Raw genomic sequence first — 22,419 nt, 5'->3', positions numbered from 1 at the left:
TCGAACTGTAGGTGCGTAATTAATCGGTAAAAGTGTCCTATAAACAATATGCAGAAAAAGGAAAGGCGATCATAATAAATCAAGAAAAAATTATGTGAAATGGTTGAATAAACAGCGAAAATGACTTCAAATCTACCAAATTTAAGTGTGAAAAATGTCACCTGGCGAAAAAAAAAAAAAAATACATTAGACTTCAAAACCAACGCTTCCCTTTAAAAAATGCATGTAATTGTCAGTAGCATCCTGTTCTATTTTTGTGGTAATGATTACCAATAACACCCGTAAGAGATTTGATTTAATTGCAAATTTCCTGTCTATTCGATGGAGTTGAAATAGCACCAAACACGTTTATCGATTGTTTCCGGTCAAAATAGTAAAGTGCCAGGCTCGATTTTTCATTATCGCGTGTAATGATCGAATCTACGCATGGGAAGAGTTAGAATGGAACATGTGGCGGATGCCTCCGGTCCCTACTGTGGTTTGATGTTCCCACAAATAGCCCAAAGTCACGAAAATATAGGCCTTCGCTCGTAATGGTCCTTGGGTCTGTGAGACAGTCGAGATTTGCAAATTTGAATAGTTCCAAGAACACCGTATTGATTTAGACACTTTTACGAACTTCCAAAAGTGTTTCTTTCCCACGCGCTGTTAGGAATTTAAGACTTGTTTTAATATCTTGGAGGAGAATGTATGAAATACCTACGTCCTTTTCTATTGCAAAAATCCCCCCCCCCAAAAATGTGTGTGTGTGTCCAATTACATGTGGATAATTATCAACTTCCATTGAACATATATCTGGACGATGTCTCAAACAGAATGCACTCAAGCGAACACCCGACCACAACGAGTTAAAAACACCGAACACTATCCGCGTTCCCGTTGGCGGAGAGGAGGTGAATTCTGTTGCCGCAAGATGTCGAATCAAGGCCGCGCACCAGAATACTGTTTGGGCTGACAACAGTGCTCCCAATGAGAACCTCCTTCCGTGGTTTAAAAATTACATCATTGGCTACAAATACATTTTTGCAAAGAGGAGAGGGAGTGAAATATCAAGAATGAATTAACGAGCATGGATTACGATGGCATATGTTGGATTAAAAAAAAAAAGAAGAAGAAAATAGAAGTCGACAGATGACACTGGAATGAAGACGAAAGTGAATCAATGACTCAACTAGGCGTGTCTAAGTAAAATTCCTTGATATAAAAAGAGTATCTGCGCTGTGTTAGGCTTATCAACTCTTATTTACTGTCATCTGCAAATAGATGCTTTGGCATCCCATGAGAACACTTGAAATGTTTAGACCACTTCACCGTTATCAGCTATGATTTCGTCAAACAAAATTGCAGTTTCATCAGCTCGATATACTCAAACTTCTGGATTGCATTTTTGCTTCATTTCCTGTCTCGTTTCCTAATCCATTCTAAGTTATAAAAGAATTTAGAATGGATTAGGTTGGTATTCTGCTATCATTCATTACCACCATCCAAATTAATTCCCCCATTTCTTTCCTCATTCTCTGCCCCTTTTGTCAGAAGGAACTCCCGCGATTCTCCTGGTTAAAACAAAGGCTCAACTATGCAAGTCGGCGCGCGTATGGTTATAATTCATACTGCACGCTTTCAGACACCATTAGCTTGGCAAGCTACTGTTTCTTAGAGCGTACAAAAAGGTAATCTCTCCGCCATATTACTCCCGCGCTGCCACACCCTTAATGATGTAAAGACGTTGCTTGTTCGCAGCCCCCAAAACTTCGATATAAGCCTCAATAAAAAGGAGTTCACCATTACTTCTTTTGTCCCGGTAGATTCCCCCTGCTGCGTGGCTTCCATTGAAAAATTTGTATCATAAAAGAGCCCAGGAATGTAAAAGAAAGGTTTTTGAAAATATTACGAAACAGAAGGTTAAAACTGGAGGAAAAACATACCAGAGTTCAAAAGGACAATAAAGACATAAATAACATTTGATTCTCAAGAGATTTCTCTCACATGTAAGCCTTTTTAGAACCAGAAAAATTCCATAGTGTTTTCCTGCAGCTCAATTACTCAATCTTATTCCATTTTAATTGCTGAATATTTCAATAACTTTACAGCGTTAGTAATAAATTTCGCGTAGTTAAAGGTTTACAGCAATTGTTATTCTTCTTTTACTTGGGACTATTGAATAGCTGGAGGACAAAGTGTAACAGGCAGTTATCTGGCGCGGGAAGAGAAGCAGGGAGAAATATGGAGAGGGAGAAAAATCAAAACCAGCAAGATGAGTAGAAAAACGTTTTTTTTTTTTTAAATCAAATGAAGAGATACAATGAAGATAACTAAAAAAAGATGAGATAATAATGATGAAAAGAAAAAGATATCAAAAGATGCAACGTAGAACAGTCGCAAGATAGAGAATAGAAATGAAGTCAAGAAAAAGAGGAATAACAACTGAAGGTAGGAAATAATATTTGAAAATTGTAAAAGAGAAAAATACAGGAATAAAGAACGCAAAAAGCATATTTCGAAACCGAAGCTCAGGATTCCACACCAAGAAGTCTGCGTTTACCTAAAAGAAAAGGTCAGCTCATTTGCTACTCTGGTTAGATCTCAACCATAAGTTATCCAAATATAAAAAAAGTAAAAATTCATCTTCGTAGCTACAACTTTCATAATAACTAAGAAGATCGAATATTTTTGCAGTACTAATGTGCTGCTTTGAAAGGGAAATTCGTGAATTTTTTTATTTTATTTTTCGGTCCTTCGCGCCGACATAATACCAAGAATATCTTAATGGATTACCAATGAGTTGTTCGCACACGACAGAACACATTCAACTTACCCACATCGGCATCGAAGATTATCTTTTCATTGCCTTTGTACTCCTTGACCAAAAACAAGTTTCTCAATTCATCTTCCAGATCTCGTCCTTCGTTTCTGACATGCATGTGTCGAAGATTCTCGTTCCTCATGTGTCGTATCGAGTGCACGTGCTGGATGAGGTTGTACTTGGCACGGGTGGAAAACTTGCACAGCTTGCAGTGGTAGTATTTGCTGTCGGCGTTGACGGACGCTTCGGAGAGCTGCAGATGTCGATAGAGCTTCGCACTGGCCTCGTGGCGCGGATTGGCTGTGTGCAGCTGGACTTTGTGGATGCTGTTGGTGTAATAGTCGCACGCATTGCAGCGGACCTGAACTGGATTGCTGACGTTCACGTACTTCAACTTCCATTCGGTGCTGGGACCGCCTTCTTTCACGTGGTTCACGTGCTGCAGGCGTTGCAGATGTTTGTCCGTTTTGCAGTGCAACTGGAAGTTGGCTTTCAAGTTGGTCTTGTACGTGCACAGCTTGCAGATGTAAGTGCCGGCCACGGCCATCAGCACCTCATCCTCCCTCTGACGGGTGCGATCTTGTTGCACGTGCTGATTGAGAGCCTCCACGGTGTCGGCGGAGTAGACGTGGCAAACGCAGCACTGGAACAACTTGCTGTTCTCGTCGTAAGGAACGTCCGGCCGAAGAGTCGGATCTGGATGGTCGACGTCGATCGATGGAGTCGTACTGAGATTCAACGGAGTTCCCATGGGTCCCTTGCCGCTGGCAGCGGCCGCTGCAGCAGCAGCTGCGGCCATGGCCCGATGTTGCTGTTGTTGAGTGGCCATCATGAGCAGCGCATGGTTGTAGGCCATGTCGGCTAGGGCAGCTTCTGGCTGTAGTTGGGTGTCGCATGGCAACAGTAGACCCGGATGGAACTGGAACAACGGGTCCATTGCTTGAGCTTGTGCCTGCGCTTGAGCCTGGGCCTGCGCTTGTGCCTGTTGGAAGGCCGACAGCTGCTGCATGTGCTTGACGTTCTGTTGTAGGACCATCATGTTGTGGTTGTGCTTCTCGCTGGTCATGTGGATTCGCAAATTGCGGGCCACGTTGGTCTCGTAGTTGCACACATCACAGCGCCAGGTGGCTTTTGGTTTGGTGGTAGTGTTGATAGGTTTCTTCATGGGATCGGGCGCGGATGGTGATGCAATAGGCGGAGCCGGCATGCTCTGTTGCTGGAGTACGTGTTCGGCGGTGATGTTTCCATTCTGGAGCTCCTGGACGTTGTTAATGTGCTTGTCTGACTGCATGTGGATGCTAAGGTTGCCCTTGGTAGTGGTGGAATAGTTGCACACCTCGCAGCGATAAGGCTTGTAGCCGCACGTGTACGTCTCTCCTCGTGCCAATCTAGGATGGGGTTGATTGGTGAGGCAGTAGATGCAGCTCATCTCGTTTTCGGGATGTTTTTCTTTCATGTGGATCTCTAGCGTTTCCTGGTACTTGTAGTGCCAATTGCACTTCGGACACTTGAGGGTTTTGCAGGAATTTCGGGAGTGCATCATGGTCATGTGGCCGCCCAGAGAGCGAGAGGAACCTAGGATCAAATCACACTTGGGGCATTCGACACCGTTCGTTTTGCCATCAGGATGCTGAGGACAGACACACAGGGGACTGCTTGTTGACGGGGTAGGAGACTGCGCAGTCGTGAACAAGGGGGAGGGAAGGACTTTAGGAGACGTCCTAACTCCGGGGGAAGTACTTTCTATACTTCCAGCACTTGTGGGTCTTTCGAGGCTAACTAAATTGTTCACAGTGGTAGGAGTGCACAGAAAAGGAAAATAACTCGATCTGATATCGTGGTCTTCCTGAGTGGCATTTTCACTCTGTCCATTCACGACCCCCGCTGTTGTTGTTGATGATGATTTGTTCGTTGCATCCTTTTCAGACGATAAAGGAGACACCCTTGGTGAGTCGCTGGCTTCAGCTGCAGCGGTTGCAGCCTTGGCCATCTTCTCGATAGTTGCTAGGTCCTCCAGTTCTGGTGCTAAGGCTTCGTCAGTCTCTGGGCTGACGAGCAAGGAACTTGAAACGGCTAACGCCGATGTAGTAGTAGTGGTGTCCGTTCTACCACTCAAAACCGATTTGATCTCGGGCATAGCTGACACGGGACTTGAGTTGGCGGACACCAAAGTTGTGATAGCTGATGATGTGAACCCACTGGCCATAGCATTGGACACTGCATTTAATAAACTAGTCACAGGGTCCGAGGATGCGAAGGAACTTGAACATGAGCTCGGTACTGATGAAGTAAAAACATTATGATGTGAAGCCCCACTGCTTTGAGCCGCAGAACTAGGAATTGGCTCAAGAAATGATAGTAATGGTTCTTTATCCTTGCCAATCCCCTGAATGATGGCGGATGAATTCTTTTGAGACATGATCTCTCTCTCCTCCTCATTCAGTGTGATATTATGCTCCCCCATCGCATGAGCAACAAACGATTTGGCATATCCAAAAGAGAGCTTACACATAAAACACATCAGTATAGGTTTCACAGGTACCAAAGAATAGTCTATCATAGGAAAATTAGCCTTCTCCAAGTTTGGCCTCTTGGACCTATCTTTACAGTCCTTGCTGTTTTCACTGGGTTTACCACGCACACTAAAAACTCTATAGCTGTGCATTATGGGAACTTCAGGAACTTTTTGCTTCTCTTGTAGGAAACTGTATGCTTGCCCGTACAGGGCATTATAAAGTGCGGGATTCCTAGAAACATGAAGAGCATTAACTATTTGTGGGAACACCCTAAGTTGCGGAGGTGTCGTCCCCCTTGCGTCCACGATACTGCCTTCTTGTTGAGGTAGATCCAGGCTGCCATCCTCGTCGCTCATCTCCGAGTCCCCGTTGCCCTCGATTATGAACGCCGATCCGTCTGGATTGTAGACGATTTTGCCTAGAAAGTTTTCTACGTCGCTCGCTGAACTATCCGACAACAAGTCGTTCCCAACAATGTCCATGTTTCTATCTAATCGGAGACGATTTTGATGTCGAGACCTCAGCCCATCTACCTTTTCTTCGCATACGTGTCGGATATATTGATTCTTGGAATCCAACTCTTGCCCACAGGAATCGCATTTTGAGAACTTTGGGCGTTGGGTACAAGAGGAACTTGGCGGACGATCGGGTACCCTCTGGGGCTCCGCAATAGGTTCCTGGGTTTCTTCGGGGGTCATGCTTTTACGCGACACTCGGGGGAAACCACCGGAGTCACTAGGGGGTGCCAGAGAAGTGCCACTAAAACTGTTAGGATGGAGTGAAGGACCCCCTACTAGAGACGGGGGATGGTGGTCCAAGGGTGTTTGATGGCCACCCTTCCCCTGACCAGTGTCCATCTCCACGGCAGGAACATCCGGGTCCATGGTGCCGATGGGGAGACTGTTATGTCATCGCGAGGATTCCCATCCACCTCTGAAAAGAAAGAAAGAGAGATACTTAAGAAAACTCCGCAAAAGACAACAAAGCAAATTATGAAGACAGTCTAGCATATCCAATTGTCCCGAGATTACTTATTTTCTTTAACGAAAATAAAAGAAAAATAAAAGACAGTACTAGTCAAACCAGTTTACTAAACTCCACGCTTTTTTGGTGTGTGTGTGTGTGTGTGTGGTAAGGGGAGGGGGGGGGGGATAAAATAAAACCGAGGCTTTTGTGACTTATGTATGCAAATACGAATATAGGCAGAACATCTGGTCAAAGTGTGTCGTTCAATAGCGAAGGCGCAAAAGATCTTCAGATATAAACATTGAGATGAAGATTAATGAACCTTCTTTATTGAAAAATTATGCAAAAACCATATTACTTAGTCGAAGTAGCTGAGCTTTCAACTACTCAAATCCATGAATAATTAAACAGTGTGCAACTTGACATACAAACACCTGAAATCGATTAACTCAAAAAAAAAAAAAATTCTAGTTTCAAACGAACAAATTATTCGTTTAAGACACGTCAGTTTAATAAGTCTTGTGAGGCAGGTTAAGATATTACTTGAGGGGAGAAGGGGAGGGGGGGAGAAGAGAGGGGTGGCATGGACGTTCGTAATGGTAGTACGGTCATAAGATTAAATGATTTACATGATGACCACGAACAAAATGCTCTCAAAGGGTGATAGATATCTGTGTTGCGTAGCTCCTGGCACAGTGATTACCAACGATTTTTCAACCCTACATATAATCCATTACAATTTCCATTGAGGGGAGGGAAAAGGGGAGATATAGATCCATATAATTAGATTACAAACAATAAAAGACTGCAGAATTTATATCATCAAACTGGCCACTCATTTCTGGTTTGTACGCGAGTGTCTCTCAGAGGAGGTTCCAAATAACGACTTTTTAGGGATTTCGGAAAGCCAATTTCAGATGCTGTAGTTTTTTCCCAACGTAATTTACAAAAATATTTAGAGTTTCGTGCACGCAAAATAGGGTAGACTAACCCTATTAACAAAAACGCCACACTCAGCAGGTGACATTAAGTTATTTATACCACTGTCATCCGCTGCTAAGCGCAACGGGAGACGTTGTCACATTGATGGATAACGACAGCCCATACCTAGCAAACTCCATTTTCCCTTTCATCCCTATTAGCCAAGACAATTAGGCTTGCATTCCATGCATGAAATTCGGAGAGAGACTCTTCTAGAGAGCGATGGAAGAGGAAGAAGCAAAGAAAGGGGGAATCCTATAACACTGGCCATTCTCACTGTTTGTCGATAAGGAGAAAGGACGAAAATTCACCTTATTGATCTCTCCTGTTTTTTATATGAATGGAAATTTGCACTGTGACATTACGCAAACTGGAAGTTACGATTAGTTTAGACAGTGATCGCAAGTTGTAACAATCTCCTTTTCTCCAAAAAAAAAAAATTAAAAAAAAAATCAATAAAGCAGGCAGCAATTTCTCTAATTGCCAGAACTTGTTGCCAATAAGCATAAAAAGTGAGAAACACAGAGAGATGGGAGGAGAAAGAATCCTATAGCAAACAGCCAATGTTGCGCGCGACTGCAACAATCAATCACGCTTTCAGCGTCTTATCCTCGCGCGATGTCACGAAGTGCTACTAACATCGTAACATAACTTTCAGCTGACAGTTTAGTCCAAAAAAAAAAAAAGGCAATATGTACATACGACGAAAATGAGAAAAATGAAAATAAACAACGATAACCATAAAAGAACTAAACACATGATCTAAATAGTCAAAACGAACAATAAGAGTTAGAAATGGCTGGTTGATCATAGTGTACGTGTACAGGGGAGGGTTATGCGCAACGAAAAGCGTCCAGGGAATCATTACGGTAGGGCAACTCGCAGTTATTTAATTCATCAATTGAGAAAGCTCATTATTATTCCACCGAAGGCAATAAAGCAGCAGTCACACAACAAAAAAAACGGGGGGGGGACAGGTGGAGAGAGAGAGATAGCGTGACATCTCACACATCCCTGCCGTGGGCAAGGTCACACAGAACTTCGAAGGTCACTGACCACCGTCATTTTGACAATATTTGAAGAAAGGGTGGTCGCATCGCACGAACTTCCTGTCGGAGTTCAATCGGCCGTCCGCATTTACTCTATGGGGTCCAGAGTGCTTCTGTCTCTACCCCCGCCCCCCTTACCAGTGTCCTCTGAAAGTCCGTCTGTCGTGACACCTTATCATCGCAATTATCAAGTGCTGCCTCGTTTTGGCGGTAGGCAATCTTTTCCACCTCGTGCCGCAGTGGACCGAACCGCTGGGGCTCTTGATAAACAAGCAAAGGTGGGAGGGTCGAGGAAAATGAGCGTTTCTCTCATTGAAGGAGAGTCCTTGAAGCGCAGAAGACTCCACTAATTAAGGACGATAAGGTACCCGCCAACCAGCACAAGGAACAATGTGAGAAAGAGTGTTATGGACCCAAAGTCCGTGTAATGAGAAGAGTTGCAATCATTATATCTGAGACTGCTGATAATTACTGATCGTAACAGGCTTGCTTGGCCTCTCAATGGTGTGCTGCCTTAAACCTACCTGTACAACGTCTCTCTCAGGAAGAGAGAGAGAGAGAGAGAGAAGACACACACGGCACGAGAAAGGCCGGAAACGACACTACAAGGCCATTACTTAAGAATGATGACGTAACGAGCTATATCTATGGAGACAGGATACTTGTGAAATTTTCTTATCAATCTGTATGCGAAAGGGGCCCGCGGAATTAATCTGTTAACAATGGCTGGAAGAGACTAATTTAAGGCAAGCAGCGTACTCGAAATAAGGGCTTCCTCCCCACGCATTTCTTAATGAATAAAAAAAATAAAATAAAATAAACAGGTTGCAGATTCAACCTATGTCGGCGATTTCAGAATTAAAAACTCGCCCATAAATTATGGGAATCGCAAGAAAACCACAAGGAGGAGGATAAAGGTTATGTTTGCGACCGATATTTTTACACAAACTCCAAGAGGGCGCCACTGTATTGTAGTTAAAACGTTCCTAGGTTACTCAATGCAGAATAATAAAAATCTACTTTCTAGTTACCCTCTCGTTCTGTATCTTTTATATTTTTCTGACGTCTTCTGAGGGCATGGAACCATCTTTCAAAGAGATAACCACAAATTATAGATGAAAATAACGCGGTGTTACGCCATAGAAAGAAAAAGAGAGAGAGAGAGAGAGGAATTTATAGTGTTACAAAGTAAAAAGACAACATGCATAAAAACCAGTCGTGCGCAGCTGCGATGCAATCTTTAATTACCGTCGATTCCATGGAAGGATTGGCGTCAAGATCCTTCCCTCCCCCTTCCTGCAGCCAAGGGGACGAAAACGGGAGGGGATATGGATGAGGTGTGCCTTTCTCGGTAATTATGTCGTATAATATGGAGGCTCGGTAAACAAAGACGAGAATTAAAATGCAACAGATGACAGCCACCACTTATCTCCATATCACAAGGGGGCAAAGTCCGCTCAGAGTTTGGGGTATCTGTAATTCTAGAAGGTCTAGCTATGGCCTGCACACTGAATAAACATAACATTCTTCACAATATCCATGCTGATGTGTAATGAAGGTGTTTGTGTGCGTGAAAGAGTTGAAAAGAAGCAATAAGCTATCAAAGTTTTGCCACAGATATAATTGGCGACTCATTTTGGCTGCAGATATGAATGTTACAGGCTGGTTGGTGTGTTATAATTGCACGGGGCGTGGAACCGAAGGAAAAAAGTTATTCTTGTTCTTTTAAGATATAAAGGAACAAGAAACTGATGACTGAATAACAACTAAATAGCAGACTTTTACCGCATATTTTACTGAATGGGAAAAGTAATCTGGAGTTGTTGCTTTGAAATTAAAGAACGGGCAGCTGTTATCCATCAAATGTGTGTTCGGTCGGAGCCCCTGTTCATATTTTGAAAGAGTAAAAACATGAAATTTTTGGTATTTCAATTCCAAGGAGGAACCTTGGGATATGCATTAAACGCAATTATTTAAAAGATATGTTTGGAACTTTCATGTAGAGAGTTCTTTAACGTAAGGCACAAGACTTGGTTGTTGCTTCTGACTCAGCAGGGAAACGGATGGATGAGATTTACTAACAGTTTAAAAGTCTGAAAAACCAGCCAGTGATTTTTTTTTTCGGGGGGGGGGGGAACTCATCTGTAGCCATCTGTTAACAGATTACCTTCATTCACACCTGGAGAATATGCAAATCACAAAAACATTTTTGAATTATGGCATTCTGCCAATCTCTGAACAGACAAAAGAGTGAGGGAAAGAAGACAAATCAAAAAAGGCACACACACAGTCCAGATGACGGGCGAAGAGTAGAAAGAGAGAATGAGCAGGGATTACTAAGACAAGGGCAGACAGGCACCTCTCATCCGTAACCAAAGCTAACCCGCCAAAAGCTCAAGATCAGGGGTCCAAGCTTTAAGACTACACGCGGTAATTACTGCAAACTGAGTAGTTCCGGGGTGGGTGAAAGAAAGAAAGAAAGGGGGGTGGAAGAAAGAGGGGGATTTATGAACGTGGGAACTACGGCCCGCCTGCACACCTTGGTTAGAGGCCCAATTCGGGGGTAGTGAAGCTTGTCAAATCTTGGCCCGTTCTTCTGTCGGTCCCCGTCTTGTAGCGGACAGGTAAGGGCTACTAAAGAAACTGCTGGGGAGGGGAACGAAACCGGGTCAATCACTTTTCTCTACACAACCATATCCACCCGAAAAATGACGAGGTAAGGGATCCAGGTGTAGCAGATGCCTGGAGGCAAAACTAACCAATGTCGATAGGCAGAAATGATAAGTATATACAAATATAATCCTTCACCACTGGCCCTGAAAATATTAAAAAAAAGCTTCGAATCAATTCACAGACAGGAGGAGGGATGATCTTGCTCTTTTCTGGTTCTCCCTACACGTCAGTAGAGCACCGGAAAAAGACACATTAAACCAAAAATAGGGTAATGTGAATAGAAGCTTTACTGGATAGACAATTGCAGCTTCAAATGCTGACAAAAAACACACACAATTATGAGAAAAGCAAGGAGAAATGACATGAGTGGGGGAAGTGAGGCACCCCCCATACTTTTAAGCAAGAAGATCTACTTTAAGTAAACCCCACTAGAGGTCGTTGGCGTCTAGCACCTACAAGAACACTCACACAATCTGTTCATCAAAAACAATTGGCATAGAAGGGGAAGTGGTTTTTATTGTCTAACAATTTATTATTAGCCATCGTTATAGCTCCAAGGAATTGGGACATTCGTTATTCTTTTCTTTTTTCGAAGAGGAAGAACTAGTGCACGTGTGTCTTGACTTCCTCTACTATCCTCTTCTTACGCTGGAGTTAAATTGCAATCATTCTTGCGTGAAATTTGTCTTTGCGGGGGTGGATCTTGTACACGCAATAAGTTTTGAAAACAATAAGGAAAGACATTAAAAATTCTCGAAAGATTGCAGAGGGTGAAACGTTTCAGAACTTCCGGGGGGAGGGGAAGAGTGGGAAAGGGTCTGTGTCAAAAATTACCGTCGTGTTGGGAAATAATCACACATTAGATTAGCCGAAAGATATGTAATGAAGACAGAGTATGCTGATTATTGGTAATGAGAAATTTCAACCAACTGCACGCAAATTTCATACAAGTGCACATGCGCAGTCAACGTACAATAATGCTCAAAACTTCTCTGAACTTGGCATTCTTTGAAGCAACTGTAAATTTTCATATGACGAACTTCATACAGAAAAGCAAAAAAAGAGAATGCATCGACAACGGTTAACTGAATGGGGGGGAGGAAAGAAAAGGACGTACACATTTAATGTGCTGAACGTTTCTACTTAAAAGCGATTTCAATTATCACGTGATGTTAATCCAAATCGCTATCTGTATTTTTCCAAGAGATTGCCTATCGGTCGGAATGCTTTCCAATGATAGAGTCTGCTTCGCTGTCTGTTAAAGAGAGGTTTGAAGTTATCGGATAGCTGTCAGTCACGAAAGCATGGTGAATATCCCCGTATTTCCCGATAACCTATCAGACAAATCCGCAAGTCGCTTCCGTAACGCTCCCTTAAAAAAAAATTTTAAAAAAATAAATAATAACAATAAAAAAAAATTCACTCCACCTTAACCAAGATGCAATGCGCTCAAGAAATGCGACGTTAAATTCAAAATTTTCTTGGATGCAATCCAGTTGGAAGGTTGGAGCAACAAGATAAGGTATTATTAAAAGTCGTATCATTCGAATAACCAGTCCGATCCTCTGAAACCATTACAACAAACCTCAGAAAGCCTTTTCACGCAAAGTCAACGTAAACCTCTCCTTTTTCCTACCAGAATTTAACAAAGTTTTTTTTTACATTTATTGAAGGAAACACAAGTAAAAATAAAGTGAAAAATCTCTTGATGTTGGTACCGGAATGACAAAAGATGACGCTAGCAACACAGAAAATCTCGTTACGTAGAAGTCTGATTACGAAAATGGATGCACAAACAATGACGTCACAACTACAAATAATGATCTTTTTATTTTCTTATGTTTTTGTATTGTCTCTCATTTCCTCCGAAAAGCAATAACCTAGAAAGAAGGAAAATGAGTGCTTGCGCCTTTCGCAGATTTTTTTTTTTTTTTTTCCAGAAAGGCAAGAAAAGCACTATTCCAAATCGGATGCTACTAAACTGCATCAAATGTACTTCCCTCACTCTTCATCCCTCCTCCTCATCCCCAATCGTCTAATGGCGATTCAAAATGGCAGCTCCTTCCATAATTCTGTGCCGGACTGTACGCCACAAGCCATTAGCCAGATACAATTATCTGTAAAAAGAGTCTTACGTCTCCATGGTGACTGTGACATATTTAGATCACTTCGGAGTTATGCCTGCGTGTGGCCTCCGCTGTTATGGAAACAACCAGGAGCCCGGAAAAGCAGCCGTGGCGGCGAATATCGATAACTGACCAGCCGCCTGACCCTTAGGCGTCTGGGACCCTTCTCATCCCTCCCTAACATTTCCACCCCCTCCGCTGGAGATCTGGAATGGCTGAGGAGGAGGCAACAGGACAAGCTTGGCCAACCGATCTGTGTGTGTGTGTGTGTGGCGAAATTATTATTAAACTCATCGAATAAATCAGACTGCTTGTTACAAGGTTTTTTTTTTCTCTCCTCCTACACATAGCATTTATTTTCATTCTCAATGTCAAATATTTTTTTAAAGTCATTTCCCATTTATCCATATGTGAAATACAGAATAAAGATCACTTAAAAAAATGCCATTTTTTTTATTCGTTTACTCTCTATTTTCTTCATTCTCTTTCTACAAAACTACCGAGAGAAAAAGGAATTACCACAATTTACACAAAGGGGAAAAAAAAGAACAAAAGAAAGAATAAAAAAAAAACAGGCTAAATCCGTGCACATCCTAGTTCAACAGCCCAATTAATATGCAAGGTCAGCATTATCCGATACGGACCACAGACGCCACCAGTGGTCCGAAAAGAGAAGCCAATTATGGCTAAATATGGAGAAGCCAGCAGCTATCTCGCTGCTAAATACTTGTGAAGTGGGAAACAGCTGAAAGGATACTAAATTGGAGGTAAATTGTCCGAATGAATCGTCCCGTCAGCTTGAGTGCTTCATAACCTAACAAGCTGAATCCGGTTTCGTTAAAATGACAACGCGGTATGCCACGCTATGGCTTGTGTTACCTGAAGCCATGCTTGAACAAATTCCTCGCGAGAAGCCCAGCCACTTTGACGAGGCAAAGACGCACGATTTAGCAAAATTAGAGCACAATCCACATTTCAAATTGCATTTCATTCTAATGTTTGTCCCTCCATCAGTTAAGCTACGAAATGCACCCTGACCAGCAAAACAATAGAGAACTAGTCAATAACAGTGGTACACCTGTTTTGCTACCACTCATCAGGGAGCAGGAAGGAGGGGGGGGGGAGAGGAGGTAAAAGAGGAGGGGAAAAACAGAGAGAAGGAGGAGGAGGAGTAGGTTGAAGTGTGAATGACCGCGCATAAAAAGAGCACAGGCTGAGGTCGAAAGAATGTTCCTTCATAATTCCTGCTTACACAGCACATGGCAGCAGCTGTCAATCCGAAGAGGAATTGGCCTGCTAGTGGTCTTTATTTGCACGTGCGTATGTGTGTGTGTGCGCGCCCTTCTAGAACCTTCGGATTTTTGCTGTGGGGGTGATGCTGATATCCGCAAAATACTGCAATTATTTTCACACTTTTCGTGATATGTGTGCAGGCGGAAAAGATTCTAATAGCGGAGCCGTAAACATTTTTCACGGCGACTCGACAGTTGTCATAAAATCAGTTATGGATGAACTCGCTAAGCCTACTTAGGTTTAATTGAACCCCAACTCTAGTGTTAGTTTTGGCAAACGCATTTTCTTTTACTCAGAATAAAGAAACAGTCAAGGAAAGACTTCAAACAAAATTCTAGATCGTAAATAATTAAAATAAAGATTCTGTAAAGTATTTCGCGAAATAAAAATGTGTGAATAATGCTGACAACAAGACTTCAGAGAATTTTGCTATTCATATATTAAGGGCTAATCCGTGTTAAAAGAAATACACATTCAGATCACGTGTGCATTTGCTTTTCAGTCTTAATTTTTTTCATACTACGAGTACAAAGTTTCCAATTTAATTTCTAAAGGAGAATAATAAAGATTTATTCAGCTCCTTTGTTACACCCATGTTTACGTGAAAATAATAATATAAAAAAAGGTTCAAGGTCTAAGTGGAAGTAAATCTTAAAATATTTCTTAGGCTAATCTAATGAATCAGTGTTCCAATGGCGACCCTGCAGAGGGCGGGAAAAAAAAATAACATTAATAAAAAGAAACAAAGAACGAGATGGAAAAAAAAAAATCACGCATGCTCAGTAGTCACAGATGTTTAAATAATACTTGGAACTATAAGAACAGTAGTTACGTGTTGTTAAACAGCCTACGGGGCAGCTCTGAATTGAGGCGAACGCCGGAAATGCGAAATTAACAAAAACTGCAGATAATGAAACCCTAGCTGCAATAATTACTACGGTGTTCCTTTTCCCGGAACTATCTCGCACCGACACGGCCCATTTTGTGCTTCCACTGGAATTCCACGTAAAAAGCCATTACCTAGAGAGTCATCGAGAATATTTCTCTCTCTCTCTCTCCCCTCTATTAGTAAGGGTTGTAATGTACTATAGGAAACGATTACAAAACAAGTCTCATGAAAGCAGTTTCCTAGATAACCAAGATATCGAGTGTTAAGGGCGCGTGTGAGTAAAGCTGAGAGAACGAGAAAGAAAAAATGGAAGAGAGGAAAAGAAAATCGCAGGAGAGAGATCAATACCCATTAAATTTGCTAAACTTACATACAGGATTCAGTGACAGAAACTGAATTAATCAATCATTCTGAATATCAAAGACTCGAGACATCGATGGGATGCTGGTTACGTAACCTCCACCGAAGACTAACAAAAAAAAAAAAAAAAAAATTGAATACACACAGCAATACAATCGTTGACAGGACTCAATGAAACTCCAAGTATTAGCTGTCTCTAAATAAGTGTTTCCCAGTCTGAACTATAACCATCGATCACTGCAATCATCTAGAATTTATTACGAATACTATGGAGTGTGTGTGTGTCCCACGATGCCATTTTGTGAACTAAGAATAAATACATAAATTGATGTTAACTAAATTTCGAAGCAGTTCAGAGAACCAGATCACAACATCCAATATAATCCTACAAGAAGGCATCATATGACGCAAACATCAGAAATGAGAAGGATAACATATACTCTTAGCGATGATCCGATTTTGGAGCAATTTCTTAGATACTTGCTTGTTGCTCTGGCAGTATGTACAATTGCGTCATGTTAGAAGAGCCACAGGCTATCAGATGCCAAGTTACGAGAGTGGCAGAAGTTTTTCAGATTCCGAACAAATAGCTCAATACACATTACTCTATCGCAACTTGAGTGACACTTAATGGAGTTTCATTGTCAGGTTTACCACACAGAAATACGATCGCTGTGGACAAATCCATGTTCCAACAGTTAACCATGTAGTTATAATCTTTGTATAGAAAGGATAAAAATGCGTGAAGGAAAAACAGTTGACTTTTAAACCAAACGGATTTGTTGAAAATCAGACCGAGTGGAATATGCTTTAACTTGTATATGCGAGGGTTGAGATCTGAACGAACAACCTCTCATTGTAAAACTTCTGTATTCGTCTACCCACTCCGATGTTGAATACCATACTGATTTATTCTTTTCTTCTCCAAACGAGGTCGCTATCAGTTGGCAGACCTTGTGAGTGTTTGGAATTCTCAATTCTTTCGCAAGCTCCTTCCTAACATTTGATTTCTTTTTTTTTTATTAACTTACACTGGGTCTGAATGAAATGTTTGAATTGCTTACAACCACGTTTCCAGTGAACTAAGTATATCTGCGATTTTAAAAATAAAATGCAGTATCCGTCACACTTTAGTTTGTATGGAAATCGTAAAATATGCTGGTTGTGGTCAAAGTAACAAAATATAATTCTAGAAGTGCAATTGAAAAACATCAGCAGTGCATGATCTATCATATCGTACACAACTAGGTGTACCGCACATAGTTGTTGTTTTGATCCGTCTAGAACAATCAACAGTAGCAAGTATTATAGCACGTGGTGACGTAAATTTATTCTAAATTAATAAAATAACAACGCGATAAACAATTTTCGATAGGTGTTTTTTAATTTAAATTGCAGAAGATGTATTTATTATTATTATTATTATTATTGATGTTTATCCCTTGGATTTCAAACGGGCATCGACTAAAAGATAAATGCGAGGGAAGACTTTCTACGGTCACATGGACTTTTATACAGTTTGCACAGCAATAGAAATACGATTAAAAAAAAAAAGGATTTCTTAAATCCCAATGTCAGTCAAAGTATAGTGGAAATATAAGATGTTATAGATGTAATAAGTGAAGACAAATCTTCATCTCTTCCCTAAGATGGTTGATTTCCCTTGGGGAAATTGACAACAACTTCGATACACCCTATTGTTATTAAAATGTCTCTGTATGAGTTCGACTAACTCACCTTCAGGTGAAAAGTCCTTATAAAAAAAAAGTTCCTGGCGATTCAAATACAGAACTCGTGAGGATAAATATGACATCGTAAATAATAAATCAAAAGATGAGCATTATAAGAATATCGAATACAAACGGTGACATTATTATGGCCAAAAGAGACGAGGGCATCGCGTATATTTGATAAACCCAAACTAGATCACTAGGAGAGCGTTTCTGGATCAAAATAAAATGCATCAGAAGTTAATTATTCCTTTGAGAAGTGGCCCATATTAGAACCGAACACCTTAGTGATATTATTGACCATCTCGGATCATTGTAACAATATTCAAAATGCACTTCAGTTGAATTTAGTCAACATATTAAAGACTGCATGTTTAATAAATCACAAAATAGCACGCAAGCTGCCTGTACATAATTAAGACAAATTACCTGCAGGAAAACAATGTGAACCGAATATTTAATTTAATATTTTAAATTATCATAATGTCTTAATTATTACGTTTAGAAGGTACAAAACTTCAAGTAGTGGTGCACGACTTTTTCAAGGAAAAAAAAAAATTGTGTGGCATCACGGTTGATGATGAAATTACCAGTTAGCTAATTTGGAACATTTTTTTTATCCCTTAATCTGTGATGGCATATGATCCGATTTCAATTCTACCAAAATTATAAACGCTTTCGTAAGGATAAAAGTTCAAAGTGAAAATATGCTAAAACATGAAACGGATAGTTTATCCAAATTCCTCCATATGTCAACAGAACTATCAAAAGATTATCAACTCTTCATCATATAAACTAACACAGTTGCGATTTAAAAAACAAAAAGAAAGGCAACTCCCAAGCACCCACAGTTTTCGCAGTAACAGATCCAAAGGGGAGGGGGGAAATGCACTGAGCCAGCAGAATGGGAGAAGTATTCCTACACCAATAGAATGAACCATAAAACTGCCCTTGCGAATCATGAAAAAAAAAAATGAAAAAAAGAAAGAAAATAATAAAATGTCACACAGGAAAGGATCGCTCAGTACCTCGAGGCAGCGAAACATTTAGGACGGCTGGTGACGCTACACGTGTGTGTGTGTGTGTGTGTGCTTCCACGAAGTACGACTAAGCAATGTAACCCTTTAGGGCAGTCAATACGGTGACAAGCCTAACACCTCGGCAACAGGGGAGTTTCCGGGATTGATCGAAGGAAGAGAGAGACAGAGAGAGCAAAAGAAAGGAAGAAGAAAAAAAAAAAGGAGAGAAAAAAAGGCCCAGTTCTACAGATCAATCCGTGTTGAGCTTTACTGGTCACTCCGGCAACCATTGTGAAGGCCATCGCCACGACAATTGCCGCATTAAACAAAAACGGTCGGAGCTAGTGATCATCCTCTATCTGTGGTTAGCTTTGGTCAGCCAGAGCGAGCGCAGTGTTTAACAGCACGGCTTGGTCTACCCTGAACCGGCAAAAGCCAATTGACGGCAATTGCTAGCCTTTCCCACTCGTAGCCCCGTTCATCATCTACGCCACTTCGGCTACGGTCAACTCTTAGTGTTGATAGACAACAAATACGAACAAGGCAATGGTTACCTTCTATTGTTGAATGAACGCATTTCAGCTGGCGAGTTCTGTTTGTTGTCAACCGCTTACACGAAAGAATGGAATTCAACACAAAGATGAAATATATTGTTAAAGTTGCAAAAAGTGATGTATTTCGATTTGTCGTAGATTAAAACCACTCAAAAGGCTTAAAACGATAATAACAAAAGAGCATCTTTTAATGTTCACAATAGGTACAAATGACAAAGCGTTAAGATATTCCCATCAGAACCATTTTAAAGTATTTTGTATCAAGTAAATTTATTTAATGATATTCAAAATACTAGAATATTTGCGTAATGCTTTACCGTGTTGCAAATTAACTTTTATACAAAACTTTTAGATACTTAAAGTACTATTAGGCAATAAAATGAATTCTAATTTCCCATGGTATCAATTATACATCGCAAATGTGAATTCAGAATAGATTTTTTTCCAATCATACTACGTTAAAATGTCAGGCCTAACGATAGGCACACACATTTCGCCCCCAAGTTTATTACATGTAAAAAGACTATCCGGGGAAAGATACCGTGGCGCTTTGGGAATCGCAACCACAGCGGTTGCCCTCCTCGGGTTCGTATGCGGCTGAGACGCCTCCATCCACCGTTGCTTTTTCCTTAGTTTCGCGGTGGTATCACGAGAGTGTTAGTTCTACTCGTGTGTTCAATTGCCTTTTAGATCATAATTGATGTATTGATTCTCCCTTTCCAAACCGCAATGGGATGGCTGTATTTCGTACCCCAAAATGCTGGCCTTTTTTTATTATTTATTTATTTGCCCATGCTTAATGGAGCCATATATATATAAATTGGTTACAAATATTAACCAATAATAACCCACATTTTTTTTGGGGGGGGGGGGAGGGGAACTGTAATAACTACGGGGATTTTTATTTTTTTTTTTTTCCCCGCTCAGGGTGAAATACAACTGAGCACAAAAGCGGATACATGAGGAAATTTTTACACATGATTAAAGACGTAATTTAAATACAATGAACTTTTCAACTTCTAAGAATCTTTTTTGTCTCTACAAGAAAAACAGAATAAATGACCTACAAACATCTTCAAAATGTAATGATTAGTTGGAGAGACATTACAACGTAATTAGTTTGTTCTGAATAAAATTTCCTTAATAATTTTCAAACAAACAAAAAAAGGGGGGGCGTCTTGGTTCGCCAGCTGTATTTCTGTGCTCCAAGAAAAAGAAAAAAAAAATCTTGCGGTAAGCTACTAAAAACCCAGTGGAGCGAAACTGATGGAGCGACAAGTTCTGTCGCATACAGGTTAAGGGGACTGTCACGCATTCCCTAAACAGCGGGGTGACTCGGCTGTTATTTCCAATTCTGTCTGACCCCCTATGAATGTCCCCTGTCTCAGTAAATGTCCAAAGGCCCGTTGTGATTGATGGTTATTGCTTTGCTGTGTCTTCATTGACAGAGCCAACTGAGTTGCCCCATCCGAAAAAGAATGGAGTTGGCAGAACACCATACGAAGCCCTCGGTAGCTCTCTTTCTCTCCCCCATTCCGTGGTCCTATCTTTTCCATCTTGGTCGGTCGGTTGGACCAGGTGAGGAATTTACTAACACGCCCTTCGCTCTTTGTTTGCGGTTAAAATTGTGGAGATACAGGGATCGTCGGGATTTCTTGACCAGCGATGTGGGCTGATGAAAATTTTCCCTGCCGTTTCCTACTCATCCCTTCAGGGCTAATACTCCACCAACAACAACAACCTACCTAATACCTAAAAATTACATTCTGTGTGCTCTTCTGAAAGCTTTGTTTGTGAATAGGCCTGCATTTTCTTTCTATCTTTCTCTCAGGTGAGGACGTTAACTTCTTGTATTATCAGGTAGGTTCAGAGTACAGGGTTATCGTGGCTATCGAGAATGGTCCCCAATAATCACTGCCATCCACGGTCATTGTCCCTCAGCTTCTGCAGGCAAAGACGCTGGTGCTGCCGCCACCGTTGTCCGACTATCATCTGATGAAGTGCGGCGTGGGAGGCACAAGCCTTACATCCGGCGGAGACGACCATTCAAACACAGTCACGCCACAAAAAAAAAAAAAGAAAGAAAGAAAAAAAAAAAACAATGGCCTCTTCGTAATGAAGGCGCAGTCAGGTGATAGAGTGGGGGAAGAGAATTGTACGGGGGGAAGAAGGCTGACTCTGACAGTCATCCATCTCCTTTGTTCTTAATGCTGAGTAGTAAGCGAAGAGAACTAGATGGGAGGGAGGGGAGGAAAAAAAGGGAAGAGTAGGGCGAGCTGTCTACAGTTCGTTTAAGGTGACACTGTTGTCTCACGACTTGGGTCGCTTTAATAGAAGAGATATACGTTAAACAGGAAGCCTGGCATTCAAGATTTTTTTTTTTGGGGGGGGGGGTGTTGTTAACTAGTAACTATTTGATTGGCAGTAAAAAACTTGACACGCTGAGACTGGTGCAGACTGGAACGTAAAAATACACCAAATTAGTAATACGTGGCAGGCAGCCGACAGTTCACTGGATTTCTAACAGATTCCCTCAACCAAACGTAACAATGTGCATTGTTGCGTAAGATGTAACCACAACAGTATGAATTGATTCACATTATTTTTCGTCAATAAATTCACGTGAAATGAATGCAGGAATATTTTGACACTGCAAGAAAGCGCATGTTTTAAAAATGACTGCATTAAACTTCGGGGAAGGCGGGGGGGGGAAGGATTTTTTTTTTTTTTGTTTATATTCTAAAGTGTTGATTTTAACGACTATCAGCGCACTTAATTATAATTTTCAGATATACAAAATTTTATTAATCTCCTAACCTCGGAAAAACAAATTACATTATAACCAGTCTTTTTAATAATTACAACAATAAGCTAATTAATAGGAAAAAAAATATACAAACGTTTCTCTGATGACTTAAATAGGTGCCTCTTAACACTAAAAACAGACATACTGTGCGTGTAGGGAGAAAATGAAGAAAAACCCATCGAAATCTCTACGGTTAGCAACCGCCACTAGGGAAGAAATTATCCACGTTTTATTGATCTGCTTATCCCACAATTCCGAAACACGTTAATAAAGAGAGTCGCAGTCGGAACGATTTAAAAACTCACCAAAGACAATCTGCATGTCCGCCTGAGCCAATCTAATGTGTATGTACCGAAATATCGATCAATACTTCACCTAGCAGCAGTCCAAGGGTACGCCTTCATCCACCGATAAAAATGGTCTGACAATAAATTAACTAAAGTGCACGCATGAGCGAACACACTGAGAAAAAGGAGAGAGAGAGAGAGAGAGAGGGAAAGAGAGATGGTATCCTTACAACAGTTAAGCAAAGATGGAAAAATATCGTGAGGTAACGCCCACATCATATCTATGCAAGGCAAATCAGTTGAGTATCCTGGAATGAAAGAAATAAAACCACTCACAGAGATACATAATTTATCTACAGCGATCAAA

At 41.1% G+C, this 22,419-nt stretch overlaps 1 protein-coding gene across 8 annotated transcripts in view; it reads right to left on the bottom strand.

Moving 5' to 3' along the window:
- Positions 1-22,419, bottom strand: part of LOC150103168 (zinc finger homeobox protein 3-like) — a 127,048-nt gene that overhangs the window by 13,373 nt on the left and 91,256 nt on the right. For all 8 annotated transcript variants that reach the window (XM_090397491.1, XM_090397492.1, XM_090397490.1 and 5 more), the window contains exon 2: positions 2,816-6,252. In XM_090397491.1, coding sequence (XP_090253617.1) covers positions 2,816-6,203 — 3,388 coding nt within the window. In that variant the 5' untranslated portion in view covers positions 6,204-6,252. The remainder of the gene's footprint in view (positions 1-2,815; positions 6,253-22,419) is intronic.

The sequence above is a fragment of the Typopeltis vanoorti genome, chromosome 9 (assembly GCF_054136105.1).
Source record: "Typopeltis vanoorti isolate ZY-2024b chromosome 9, IOZ_Tvanoo_1.0, whole genome shotgun sequence".
NCBI lineage: Eukaryota > Metazoa > Arthropoda > Arachnida > Uropygi > Thelyphonidae > Typopeltis > Typopeltis vanoorti.
Note: the sequence above shows the minus strand (reverse complement) of the source record. Positions and strands in the feature narration are given on the sequence as shown.